At 42.1% G+C, this 14,185-nt stretch overlaps 1 protein-coding gene across 3 annotated transcripts in view; it reads right to left on the bottom strand.

Annotated features, from left to right (window-relative positions):
* The window catches only part of TP63 (tumor protein p63), a 235,571-nt gene that overhangs the window by 76,467 nt on the left and 144,919 nt on the right, over positions 1 to 14,185 (bottom strand). For all 3 annotated transcript variants that reach the window (XM_075555627.1, XM_075555628.1, XM_075555629.1), the window contains exon 4: positions 749 to 1,003. In XM_075555627.1, the coding sequence (XP_075411742.1) occupies positions 749 to 1,003 (255 nt within the window). The remainder of the gene's footprint in view (positions 1 to 748; positions 1,004 to 14,185) is intronic.

Below are 14,185 nucleotides of genomic sequence, written 5' to 3'. Positions count from 1 at the left end.
TCAACTATGAGGTGGCTTCAAAATGTTCTCGAAACAATGGAGCTAAACGTTAATGGAAGATTCCAGAACCTCTGCGAAGCTCCCTTGTATATCTAGCATCCCCTGAGTTGTGCGCAGTCCTGACAGAACCTGCAGTGCATCTGCCAACCAGGTAAGTGTTCGTTTTGATGATAAGTGATTGTAAACATCCACAGGGAAACTGTCATTCTAAATCACATTTGTGTCCCATTTAGAAAGCAGTGATTGCAAATGCTCTCCAGCCACGTATTAGAGTAATCCATCGGTACTTATTTAAGGCCCACGGAGTTTTAAAATTACTTATTGGTAGTATCCATTTCCAGGATTACAAACTGGTTTTCTAAATGTAACACCCACACATATACACAAACAGTGATGCCTTTAAAAACAGCCTACACGCATGAACAATGTACACCTTTCCTCATGAATAGACTGGTTTAGTTTATCACACCATAATGTGATATTTATTTCTTCAAAATAACAAGACTGGGGAATAGCTCATATTCTGGGGCTTTTAAAACCATCCAAGATTCTGTTGCTTCTAACTGCCAGCGTGTTTCGCTCTCCCTGCTATGTTCACACACTGGAGTTCACAGCAGTGTGAAGCAGGCAGGGACACACTGGCTGAGATGGTTGGGGTTTTTTCTCTCCACCACTTTCTCCCCCTTTGGTTCAGTGCACTGCCCTTGGACAGTGCAGAATGACAACTTCGAGTGGCCTATGTTCTTACCGTCCAGGTAGCAGACTTGGCTGTGCTCGACTGCTGGAAGGACACGTCGAAGCTGTGCGGGCCTGGGTAGTCTGTGTTGGAGGGGATGGCGGGCGATGGAGAGAGGGCGTCGAAGGTGGAGCTGGGCTGCGCGTAGGGCGAGGGTGCCGTCACGCTGTTCTGCGCATGGTCTGTGTTGTAGGGGCTGGTGGACGAGGACCCATTCTGTATCTGCTGGTCCATGCTGTTCAGAAGCCCCAGGTTTGTGTACTGTGGCTGCAGGACATGCAGAAATCTTTATGTTAGCAATTTAAGCACAGTGCGTTACGCTGAGAAAAAGGTATCATTCGGTACATGCATTCACATCCAACGTAACCCCCCCGTTTGGAGTACAGAAACCCCGAAAGAAGTTTGGGATGTGTGTTTTATACGGGCCCCCTCCAGATCCTACTGCTGGCATGTGAGGGTTTCTTGAGATTCAGGACATGATCTCCTCAAAAGCTATTGAAAGCAGCATAAGTATCCTGACAAATCTTTTTTTGTTCTTCCTGCCACAGGATGCAGAAAAGAAAGCTGTGTAATAGACATGTTCTAGAGGGGATTTAACCATCAAATTGTGGTATATGAAGGAAAATCAAATGACCTTCAAATTCCCTCCCAGTCCTGCAATCCTGAATTATGTGCTAGGTTATCAGTAGTCTCCCCCAAACGATAATTTGATAAATTCTTGAGGGGGGCTGTCATCCTTGGGTATAGGGTTATGGGAGAGACAATTATATGTTTTAAAAGCAATATGCTAATATGGTATCCAAATATGATCAACTTTTTGATCATTTCCATTTTCCTTGAAGCAAGTTATTATTTTCTGAAGTAGAATCTAAGAAGTAGACAGTGTAGAATGGTCAATCCTCGGTATAATTCAGAAGCATAGGAGTTTGTGTAGTGTCTTCCACCAAAGCAGCCTTGGTGGTGTCGTGGGTATGCATTGGGCTGTGATCCCATAGGTCAGCAGTATGAAGCCCCGTCACTCTGATGGCGGACGATGGGGCTTTCTGTGCTCCTAAGGGTCACAGGCTCTGAAACACACACCGGGGTGGCTGTAGAAAACCCTGTCCTATCTTGTTGCTGTGGGTTGCCATCACTAGCAAATCTGTGTGATTGGACCTGAGCACAGAGCAGGTGCTCACGATTATGGGAAAATGAATTAAGTTTTCCCCATTTAGTCAGGGAGAGGAAGACATTTGCTGCAACATGGGCTAGTACGAAAAAAGTGGAGATTTTGAAACCACATCGTCTGGTTGCGGGTTCTATTTCATCACAATTAGAAATATCAGGAATGACCGGGTAATGGTTCCTCAGCAAGAGCCAACTTTCCCACAGTTCCAGGCGGGGCAAACCTGCCCTGATAAGGTTTCCCTTTGTCATATTTTTGACACATAGGAAGCTCACTGTTTCTTCATGTCAGCAAAATGGGACACAGAGAGAGAAAGACGCGGAAGCTGGCCATAGCTCTGCCCTTAAGAGAACATGGAGTCTGGGTCTTCAATCCAAATCAAACTCTGAGAATCACAGACTAATTAAAGTCAAGATGAATAAACTCCCAGAGAAATGTATAAGGGGTTGAGACTATTTTTTTAATTAGCCTTTAAGTTTAATAGAATTATTTCATTGAGCTTTCATTATTTCACATGAGAACATAGACACACACACACACACACACACACAAAACCACCATTCCATTCAGTCCAGAGACCATCTGTCTAAATGTTAACGGCCGCATGCTCATTCCATTACATTTATACATTCACATTCCATTGCCCAATGCCATGTCCCCATTTGCTCTTCAAATAACTATTAATCTCTTTACACTTATCCCCATGTTGACAAGAACAGCTGTTACTCTCGCCTTCTCTCCCTCTAACTTCTACAACTCTAACCTCCACCCTCAGCTTCCTCTCCGGACAGGTGCTGTTATGGAACAGAAAACAAAATGCAGGTGAGACATCTAAGAGAGGAAAACAAAGCAAAATCTGAGGCTCCTACAAGTGTCTCCATCCCTGGTTGAGCCAAAGCTTTTAGGTGTCCACGCCTGAGGCAACAGCGAGGGAAGGGATTGAAAAGATATTTGTGTTCAAATTAAGGGTCAGTATACAGAGCACTCTTGCTTGTCCTGGGGAAATCAGATAATGGTCCCCGGGGCACGTGCTCCCCGACAGCAGGCCAATTAGAGAGGCAGCCTTCCCAGTCAAAATGGACCAAGAAACTCCCGAGCACTTCCTCAAAGGCAGTAAAATGTCTGTCGGCCCATCCCTTTCCTCCTCCTTCTAGCTGCGCAGAATAGGGATTCAGCTAATTGTGGGCTTGGATGAGAACAAAGGAATGTGAGCCCTTTGATTTTTCCTGCCTTCAGTGTACCTAAAAGGAAAGTTTGGGGCCCAACTTTAAAAGCCAGTGAGCAAACACCAAGCACTTGTCCGGTGGCTTAAGAGAAATGGAAATACCATGTACCCTTTGTGTCACAGAGCAGACCCCACAATAGGAGGAAAATGGAATGTTCTGAGTGCTACCAAAGAAGCTAGAAACGCCATTCCAAAACTCATTAATGAGTGATAATGGGTATTATTTTTAGGTATTTTAATTCCACATATCCCACTTGAAATATTTTATTTAATCCTACTACCACAAGAGGAGTTCCTCAATTTATATAACCTAAAGCTAGATTTCTCAGAATTGGGTGGACCAAAAAGTTGCCTGCCATTCATGATAAAAATGGGAAAAGACATTTCAATTTAAACTCCTACCAAATTATGCTTTAAGGAAATGGAAGCCAAGTAGTATAATCAACTGTCTAAAAAAAGAGAGAAAAGGGTATAAAGCCAACACCACTAACATTGAGTTAGTCTGAAATATGCGTAAGTTCAACATCATCAACATTGTGCGAGTGGAAATACGTTGAATGTTTCTTATGTCTTGGCTGAAAATTAAATCATAAAAGTGCCACAAGAAACAATATTTTAGAAGTTAATGGTTAAATTAGTGAATGGGAAAAAAGAGTGAGAAAAAGATTGTAAAGGGGTTGGCTTGCTTATTTTCTTCTTACTGAATTGGACATGTCAAAAGAGTATAATTGGAAGGCATGGGGCTGACGACCATCGCCAGGACCAACTGCTACGTAGGCAGGACCAGTCTTACTTTGCAAGGCCCAGTGCAAAATGAACAGGTAGGGCCTCTTGTTCATAGATTATTGAGCGTTAAATAAAGCGCAGGGACCATTGTTAGCACAGACTTGTGAATAGCTGTCATGCTCAGGCCAATGTGAATAATGCCTCTCCCTTATATGCCACCAACATAAAGCTGGCAGAGGGCAGAGATATTGGTACCTTTTCTTCATCGGTCAATGATTGTATAAGCAGAGAGTTTTTATATGTATTATGCTGAGATGCGGATTCAATGCTTTGCGATTTACAATAACAGGGAAAAGAGGCTCAGAAATGAGAACATGCCAATTGGATATCACCAAGCAAAACTGTCCTTGGAGGAAATTCTGACCCTGTAAAGCTCTACGTGACCTCATATGGTCTGTTGTTTTCTTACGCAGCAAAAGTTACTAGACTATTTCCAAGGAAGTTGAGTCTTCTTTTCTAGCACAAGCATATCTTGGCATGCGAACTAGCTTAACGTAGTCTGTGGGCACTGCAATGTTAGTTGACTGAGTGGGAACATTACATATCCCATCAATCTGAGGGAAGAGGTCTGTCTTTCTCTTGCCACAGCACAGAAAAGGCAAAAATGAACACAAGCTCTGCTTCAACAATGAGCCCTATCAGGTGGGAAAATGGGTTTCCTCTACATCCAATGGGCTTCATGTCTCATAAAAGAACTGTTACAGAAAACACACAGATGAGATGCTGCAAAATTCCCAGTGCCTGTAGCTGAAGTCTCCTCAGGTGGACCACAGGCCAGCTGAGGACTCTACAGGAAGGGTGATCCACACCTAGGGCACAGGGACTTAGCAAACTCCAAGTAATCTCAGAGTCCCCCGGGGAATTCTGAAATCACGAACCGGTGTTATAATTGTAGGTTTACCCCGGATCTGCATCACTAACCATTTGTTTTCACTATCAGAACAGAGCAAGTTTAACCAAGGTGACTGTCAAATCCCATTAGGAAACATGTTTGCTTGTTTTCTACTCCCACAAATCCTTTTGCACTCATAGTCATAAACAGGCTCCGATTTATTATGCATTTCATTTAAATTGTAAATCATGAAAGAGCAGCAATGTAAAGGACTAGATCTTTCCTGAATTATTGTTGTGGCTAGCTGCCGTCAAGTTGATCCGAACTCCAGGCGATCCCGTGTGTGCAGAGTAGAAGGAGTCTATAGGGTTTTCCAGGAGGTAACCTTTCATGAACCAGTTGTCAGGCCCGTCTTCAGAGGCACCTCTGGGTGGGTTTGAATCATCAACCTTGTAGCAAGTAGCCCAGTGCATAACAATTTGAGCCACTCATGGATTGTTCCTGACTAGCCACTGCTTATAAATACTATCTTGCAATTTCATTTTGTCTTTCCTTCGTTACATTTTTGTAATGATCTTAGATTCTGAATATAGCATAGCCTTGAAGTTTCTTATCATTTGAACAATTGTGTGTTGCTATATATTTTTGTAACCACAACAAACAAACTCACTTCCATCGAGTTAATTCCAACTCATCAGGACCCTATAGGGCAGTTCTACTGCCCTGGTAGGTTTCCAAGAGAGTGACCCTTGATGGGACTAGAAAGCATCATCTTTCTCTCACAGAGAGGCAGGTGGTTTCAAACTGTTGTCCTTGTGATTGATAGTCTAACTCGTCACCCACGACACCTCCACGCCTCTTTTCTGTAGCAAAAGCTCAATAGTAAATATCTACATTATGCTTACTAAAAGTGGAAGATGTAATCAATTTCAGATAAAATAATTCAGCATTAAAATGCATTTAAGAAACAAACAAAAAATGCACTTTATTTCAATCAAATCATTTGACCATTGCAGTGGATTCAAGGTTTGAAATAATACAAATAATGCAGTTTGTGTTTCTGAAGATCTGTCTCCTCCAATTTATGTGTGTAAAAGAAATGGTATGCTTCTTCCCCCAAATATTACTATCTGTAATTGCTAATTTATGGTAACATAGCAATAGACCAGAGCGCATTGCAAGTGAAAACACCAACCCCATTGCTGTTGAGTCCATTCCGGCCCATGGCAACCTTAGAGGAGAGAGTGGACCTGTGCGCTGGTGTCTGAGACTGTACATCTTGACCGAAGCGGACTGTCTCAACATTCTCCTGGGGAGCGTGTGGGGGGTTCAAACTAGTGGCTTGCCCTATTGGCTTGCAGCCAAATGCTTGCTCCACGGTGCCCCCCAATGCTCCTTGAATGCACCGCAAGAGGTTCACACAGACACCAAAGAGGACCAAACAGGGTAAGAGAGTTTACTGTGGGACGACACAGTTAAAATATGTTTATCTTACCCCAAATAAAGCTAAGATGCCTTGCCCAATTTTCATTTGGAAGAAATTGCATTGCTATTAGATAAGACCAGGTGACCGACTGTCCTCAGCACTCTAAAGCCCTGAATGGACTCTCTAGCATGAAAGAAGTCTGGATGTAGGCTTGCAGACATGGAGTCTAAGGATCCGGACCTCCACTTACATGCTGCTACCATTGGACAAGGTGCCTGTTCAATTTACACTCCCTTTCCTATAACAATGTACAAAATGAAGTGGTTGAAACTAATGTTCAAACTTGAAGAACATTCTAACAAATGGACATCCTCATCGTGTCAAATTCTTTTAAAAACTGAGACAAGATTGCTTTCAAAAAATGAAAAAAAATTCTAAACCTAGAAATCTAAAATGTTTCAGACAGCCACTACATTTTCTCAACTGATCTAACCTTTCAGCTCAGACTTCACTGGAGGGGTTTTTGTGAACATTATAAATAGTCCCATGCACCCACCCCCACCCCCTAGCAAAAGAAAACAGTTCATGGTCTTGGCTTTAAAAAGTATTAGTTCCATTATACTCTAGCAAACAATAGTACATTTCACCCCAAAATATCAGCGAGCAGGACAGTGGCTTTTCAACTGGCACAGCCTGGGGCAGAAATACTTGTCATTTTTTAAGTCTCCTACCACCTGCCTCACCTCAAAGAATGATGGTTTGTTTTGTGCTAGAATTAAACACAATTGACTTAAAGGGCCCCACCTGAGGTCAGGAAGACATTTGTACTATAATGTCAAGTTGAAGCACTGTTCTTCCTACTTAAGACTGCATTTGCCATTGTATTTTTCTCAAAACCAGATTCTGTTAGGTGCAAACTGAGTGTAACAGATTAATGTTTGGAGATAAAATATAGGCATGCCTGTAATGAACAACATATAAGAATAAAGCATTTAAGTACAAACATACCTAGAAAGGCAGGTAAGGAGTTTGGTAATGTGCTGGAATGTTTTGACGGAAAAAATATTTTGAGGGATGAAGTTCTACTACCAGTGATGCCTAAAAGCCCATCCAATGCAAGGGAACATCTGGTCACATAAATATATAGGAAACTGGCTGATCAGATGGGCAACAAATCAACGGCTACTACAGAGAGAGCATCTGACAAATTAGCAAATCTGAAATGGTTTGGAATGAAAACTCAATTGAACGATCACTAAATTTAGAGCTCAACTGAAAGAAAAGCAAACATTAAATTCTAAGATTTGAAATTCTTCCTTCTAGTAATGAATGCTGGGGGCACAGTGGGTTAGGCATTGGGTGGCTACCCACAAGGGAAGCAGTTCAAGCCCACCAATTATACTATGATAGAAAGTTGAGGCAGTCTGCTTCTGTAAAGGTTTACAGTCTTAGAAATCCCACAGAGCCATTCTTCTCTGTCCTATAGAGCTGCGACAAGTTGGAATTGCCTCGATGGCAGTGTGTTTTGCTTTTGAGGCTCCTTCTAGTAATGATGACAAATGAGTAAAATTTTTAAATGTGAGGTATGTCAATCCTAAATCAAACTGGCATCTTTATAACCTACCAACGCAGCATTAGATTTAGTAGAGAGCAGAGAAGTAGCATTAAAATATTCAATAATTCCTGATGCAAATATTAGGGAAAACCATTCATAATGTTAATTTGTTCAAAGTAAACCCAGAAGTATTTATTAAAATGGAATCAAGGGTAAATTAGAGGACATTTTCGATCTATACTAATTTCTGTATTCCTTTTTCTCATGTCATATCAATTCATTTATTTCAATATGTACTTCAAAAAGATAAATATTTTTTAAATGTTTAAATAGTCAACTACAATTTTATTACCGCATCTAGAATTTAGCAGAAGTCTTTGTTTTAGATGCCATCAAGTCAGCTCAGACTCATAGTCACCTTACGGACAAGAGAACAAAACACTGCCCAGTCCTGCAACATCATTACAATGGTGGTGTTCGAGCCCACCATTGCAGCCATGGTGTCCACCCATCTTGCTGAGGGCCCTACTGTTTTCAATGCCCCTAACCATCACAAAGCATGATGTCCCTTTTCTGGGGCTGCCTTCCCCTAATAACATCAAAAGCACGTGAGATGAACTGCCATCCTGGTCTCTAAGGATCATTTTGACTCTTCTTCAGAACAAACTTGCTTGGTCTTTTGGGAGTTCATAATACTTGCAATATTCTTTGCCAATATCATAATACAAATGCATCCACTCTACTTCAGTCTTCATTATTCCACCTCCAACTTTCGCATGCATATGAAATGGCATGCATGGCCTCCCAGTGAATTCCCTCTGACCGAAGTCGAAGGCAATGAACAGCCTTGTTATCAGAGAGCTTTGTAAAGTCGATTATGGCGTAGGTTGCTAGATTAAAATGTAATGACTTATCGTTTTATCTCTCTTTGATACATTTTAACGTATTTTCCATCAAATTTTTTTTCACATGGAAAATACATGTGGATTAAGCTTCCCGAGAACCCTCTCTGACCACAGACAAGGGGAGTGCAGAGCCTTGCTATCACGCACAGTGCATTAGAAAGTAAATTATCGCAGAGGCAGTTAGGTTAAAATGTAACACCTATCATTTGATCTCCCTTTTGGCTCATTAAAAAATTGTAATGCTTTTATTGGAGCTCTTATATCTCATCACAATCCATACATACCTCCAATGTGTCAAGCACATTTGCACATATGCCACCATCATCATTTTCAAAGCATTCTCTTCACACTTGAGCCCCTGATTTCAGCTCCCCATTTCTTCCCCCCTCCCTCCCCCACCTGCCTTCCCTCAAGAACACTTGATAAGTTATAGATTATTATTTCCATATCTTACATTGTCCTCCGTCGCCCCTCACTGACTTTCCCGTTATCCGTCCCTGTGGGAGGGGTTCTAGGTTGATCCTTGTGATCAATGCCCCCTTTCTCCCCTCACCCTCCCATTATCCTCCTGGTATCTCTACTCTACCTGTTGGCCCTGAGGGGGCATATCTATTCTGGATTCTCTGTGTTGCGCTCTTATTCGTAGCAGTGTGCATACTCTGATCTAATCTGAATTATAAGGTAGAATTGAGGTCATGATTGTGTGGGGAAAGAAGCACCAAAGAGCTAGAGGAACGTTGTGTGTTTCATCAGTGCTATACTGCACCGCGACTGACTCATCTCTTCCCTGTGACTCCACTAATTTCTGTATTTAAATAGCTTCATTTACTTGATTAACAGTCATGTTAAGAGTACATAGTAATGAACTTATTTGGGGAAGGTGAAGCATCTATATGGAAAGCATTCTATGATCACTTTAGAAGCTCAATGGTTTTGACCCTGCACTGAAAATATTTAAAAATCATTCCAATAGGAGCTGTCTAGCTCATATAGAAATTTTGACTTAAAACAGTAAGATGAAATATGATTCATATTTTATCACAGGAGATAAATGTGCTCACTATGACTCACAACATGTAACTAAGGATATATTAATTTCAATAAAATTATGACCATCAAGAATAAAAGAAAACCTAAAGCACATTTAGCCTCCATAATGAAACTTCTATAAGCAAAGAGGACTATCTATTAACACTGCTACTACTGACTACCAGATCAGCAGTTCAAAACCACCATTCTCTCTGAGGGAAAGACAGAGCTTTCTAGTTCCATTAAGAGTTACAGTGTTAGAAACCCACAGGGACAGTTATACCTTGTCATATAGGATTGTGATGAGTTGGCATTGACACAACGGCACCGAGTAGAACCCTAACTATGTGCCTTATGGGGTGTAAGGGTATTATGTGCATATTTTCATCACGAGATAGGCAACATTTATTATCCTGTGTTTTATACATATTTTATAGATGAGCAAACTGAAGCTATGGAAGATTAAGAAACTTGCCTAGGGTAGTAACCAGAAAGTAAAACCAGTAAATCTGGCTTGAGAACTTGCTTTCTTAATCCTGAATTTGTCCCATACCCTTTGTTCCGATTACCGGTAAATGGGAGTCACTCCATTTTCTGTCTGGAATTTTACTGAAAGTTACACTCAAGGAAAGTACTCCTCTTTTATATCTCAGGACCGTGTTTTACACCTAACCAAAAAATTAAATCTCTGACTTTGATGAGCATCTTTTTGAGAATTAATATAAATATAAAACAAAAGCTACCTATCTTTATGGTGTTAGCACATGAAACTCAAGGCAATGCAGTGATGATCGTGTAACTTCAAAGCCTCAATCCCTTGAAGGGCTTCCTGTGCTCTTAGAATCAAGGCGGCGGATCTTTGGAATGGCCTGTGCGGCAGCATTCGGAGCTCTTGCCTTGCTCCACTGAAGAACGCCCACAGAGATCTCCCCGCTCCCCCCCCCCCCCGGGTTTCCAAGGCAAGCTCCTTCATGCCTCAAACCTTTAGCACCCAGACTTTTCTACTTGGACAGTTCATGCCGTACCTTGGAGGCCTAGTGGGTTACACACTGGGAGGAAACGGCAGAGTCAGCAGTTTGAAATCACCAGCCACACCATGAGGGAAAATAGAGGCTTCCTGTTTCCATAAAGATTTATACGCCTGCAGGGACAGTCTACTCTGCCCTAGAGGCTCGCTAGGAGTCAGATGGACTAGATGGCCATGCGCGAGTGAAACCCAGTGCACCGGGGTCAGTGATGGCCCAATGCTAGCATGCTCGCTTTCCACGGAGGAAACAAGTGTTTGGTTTCAGCCAGCAGTCCTCCTCTGCAGCCACTGCACACGTGTCAGTGGCAACTTGCATGTTGTTGTCATGCTATGCAAATTTCAGTGAAATTTTCTGATAGGACTAGAAAGAGAGGCCTGATGATGGTTTCTCTATCTGGGAAAATAAGCCCATGAAAGTTAATGGACCACAACTGTCCTGTAGGGGTGATGGAGAACCTGACAACTTTGATTTCATGGTGAGTAGGGTGGCCTTGAATAAAGCTAACAACAACAATAATTCTCGACTTGGATCGTTTTCCTGCATATCTTTCACTTGTACCTTAAACATGTTCTCCAAGAAACCCTCTTCACTTAGGGAGGTCATTTGCCTTGTTTCACCTTTTGATACCTCTGTAACTAACTGCCCCTTGACGTCATAGGAAACACGTGTTTCCTCCGTGGAAGACGACACTTTTACCCCGGAGCCACCACTGCCTGCAGAGCACTGGATTTCCCTCACTTGTCAATTAGAACTGAAATAACGATCTCTATTTAATCTTTTAAATAGAGCCACTCAAAGCCATGCCCGTAGAGTCAATTCTGACTTATAGGGACTCTGTATAGGAAGTCTGAGGCTATAGGTCGTTTCGGAAGTAGTAATTTTCTCCCATGGAGCAGGTGATGGATTTGAATTGTCGACCTTGTGATTAGCAGTCCAACGTCCACCCCATGACATCACCAGGAATCCTTAATTATCTCTCATATATCTTAATTATCTATATCTCTATAGTCCTTGCTCGCGCACATGTGTGTGAGCGCGTACAAACAAACTCGCTGCCATCGAGTGACTGCCAACTCATAGTAACGGCCCTGTGGGTTTCCCAGATTGTAACTGCTTATCGGAGTAGAAAGCTGTCTTTCTACTGGAGCTTGGCTAGTGATTTCCGACTGCCAACCATGTGGATTGCAGCCTCACTCATAGCAACTGCGTCCCCAGGGCTCCGCATGCGGATGTCTTCTCTGTTAGACAATATATTTATGACTAACTACATCTGACTTGTTCAATGCCGATGCCCTAGTTCCTTGAACACACTGTAGATGCTCAGAAAACATTTATTAAAGAAGACACGTAGCTCTGCTAAATCCTAATAACTTTCAGCAAGCTTATTCTCTTACATTCTAACAGTACTATGTATCAATTTTTAGTGTAATGCAAGTCTGCCTCCAAATTGACTTCATCTCTTTACATACGCCTGCCAGGTGGATGTTATAGTACAGCCCCAAATAATCTCCATGACCTTTAATTCCTAAACTGCTTTGTCTTGGTAGGTGGAGATTTGTGTTTTCAGTACCAACTTCTATGGGAACAAGTAACAGAATAGGTTGTCCTGTCACTCAGAATGCAATGACTAATACTCAGTAGCTCACACCTAACTGGGGAGGTTACGAATGAACTTCTACTTCCTTAAAAGAAACACCTACACACTTGTGAGCCAAGACTGTGTTTTGGGTCAGATAGCTTAAGTCTTATTTCAAAGGTATCTGGGTCAGCAACAAGAGGATAAATCTTTGTAGTCACATAATCATTCGCTTCCTATCGATGATACCTGTGTGTGCAATACAAAGGCGACTTTGTGAAGAAACTTGCCAGAGACAGGTTTAGAGGAAGACATCAATTGTAGTAGAGAGACCACCAACGTGGTCCCACGCTCTCTAATTCCCACAATTTTCTGTCCAGGTAGCCAGAGTTGGGTTTCAAACGGCACCACAATCAATGCTCCCCAAATTGCGTTTTGAGGAACTAAGAAGCTAGTTTATTATAACTATAAAACATGTTGTGCACATGGTATAATTGCTTCGCTACATTTTCCAGAAGGTATAGCACCTGCTCAGAGGTTAGGTTTCTTGGCCTGTCCTTGTAAATGGAAAACTGAAGCAGGAGCAGGAATTGCCTATGTACATATTCAAATGAGGAAATTTTGTGCGTTTTCATTTGCTTTGGCCTGCCAAATTCTATGCTTAATTTTTCATATTTGCGACAAAGTTCTGTAGTAATATATTATGTTTTGTAATGAGATATGCTGACTTACATGCCACTGGAGTGCTCTAGAAGCTGTCACTTTTAGCTGTGGAATGCCACTGTGCCTTGCAGAACAACCAACTCCACCGAGCACCATGCTTCCCTTGGAAATGACATTCATCTATTCACTTCATTCTATTTACGCCATTATAAAAGTAACCATCAATCAATCAGCTAATCATTACAACAGCTCATTAGTGTCTTACTTGAGTGGGGGTTGGGAGTGTTAGGGGAGGGAGAGGGAACAGAGGCACCATGTTTGAGAGCAAAACGACTCAAACATTTCCCCGATAGCCTTAGTAACAACACCACGGAAAATAAAATGGAAGAGTGTTTGCAAATCATCAAGCTTATTCAGCCAGAGCAAACCACCCACATCTTTGCTGAGGATCGAGAGCCAGGAAGGGGACAAACTCAATCAAGGGAACAGGGTGGAAGCAAGTAAATATTTTTTAAAAGAATTGCGACGCAAGATTAAAATCGGATTGGCTTTGTGGTTCTTTTTTTAAATCAAACACATTCTCTGTCTTTGCAGGTGATCAATTACGTGAAAGCAGTGCATACTTTCCACTATTTACCGTCCTTCATGCCTGATTCATGGACGGCCTTGTCATTTAAAAACTTGCTCGCCACTTGAAGTATAATAGGGAAAAATAGCTGGGCTCACTAGAGCCAAGAAAATAAAAAACACTTGGATAATTTTAGGGCAGTCCATATGGGTTTATGATCTGCATCACCTTCGCCTGGATGGGGCTTCTACAATAGGTGAGAGTGCTTCGCTTTCTGCACAGGCAGGTTTCAAATGGCCCTTCCTCTAAGCATGCACTCGGGAACTCTATCTGTGTGTATTCTTTGAAGCAAGAGCAAAATCCACATGCTCCCGTAACAATCAGAAACATGAATCAGTGGCCCCATTAGCGGATTTGAAGTCTCTAATGGCATCCCCATGATTAAATCACCTTTACAATGAGTTATACAATCACAGTCCGTTTTATTTCTCTCTCCCCCCCCACCTTCATTATTTACTCCCCAAGTCCCCTTTCTCTCCCTATCACCTCCCTCCCATGCCTGCATCCCCTACAACCCCCTGTCTCCCTACTATCCTTCCCCATCACCTCCCTCCCATGCCTGCATCCCCTACAACCCCTCTTGACACATCCCCTTCTCCTGTGCTTCACAGCTGGGAAACTTGTCAGACAA

Source organism: Tenrec ecaudatus, chromosome 8 (assembly GCF_050624435.1).
Source record: "Tenrec ecaudatus isolate mTenEca1 chromosome 8, mTenEca1.hap1, whole genome shotgun sequence".
In the NCBI taxonomy this organism is placed as follows: domain Eukaryota; kingdom Metazoa; phylum Chordata; class Mammalia; order Afrosoricida; family Tenrecidae; genus Tenrec; species Tenrec ecaudatus.
This window is presented reverse-complemented; position numbering and strand designations above follow the sequence as displayed.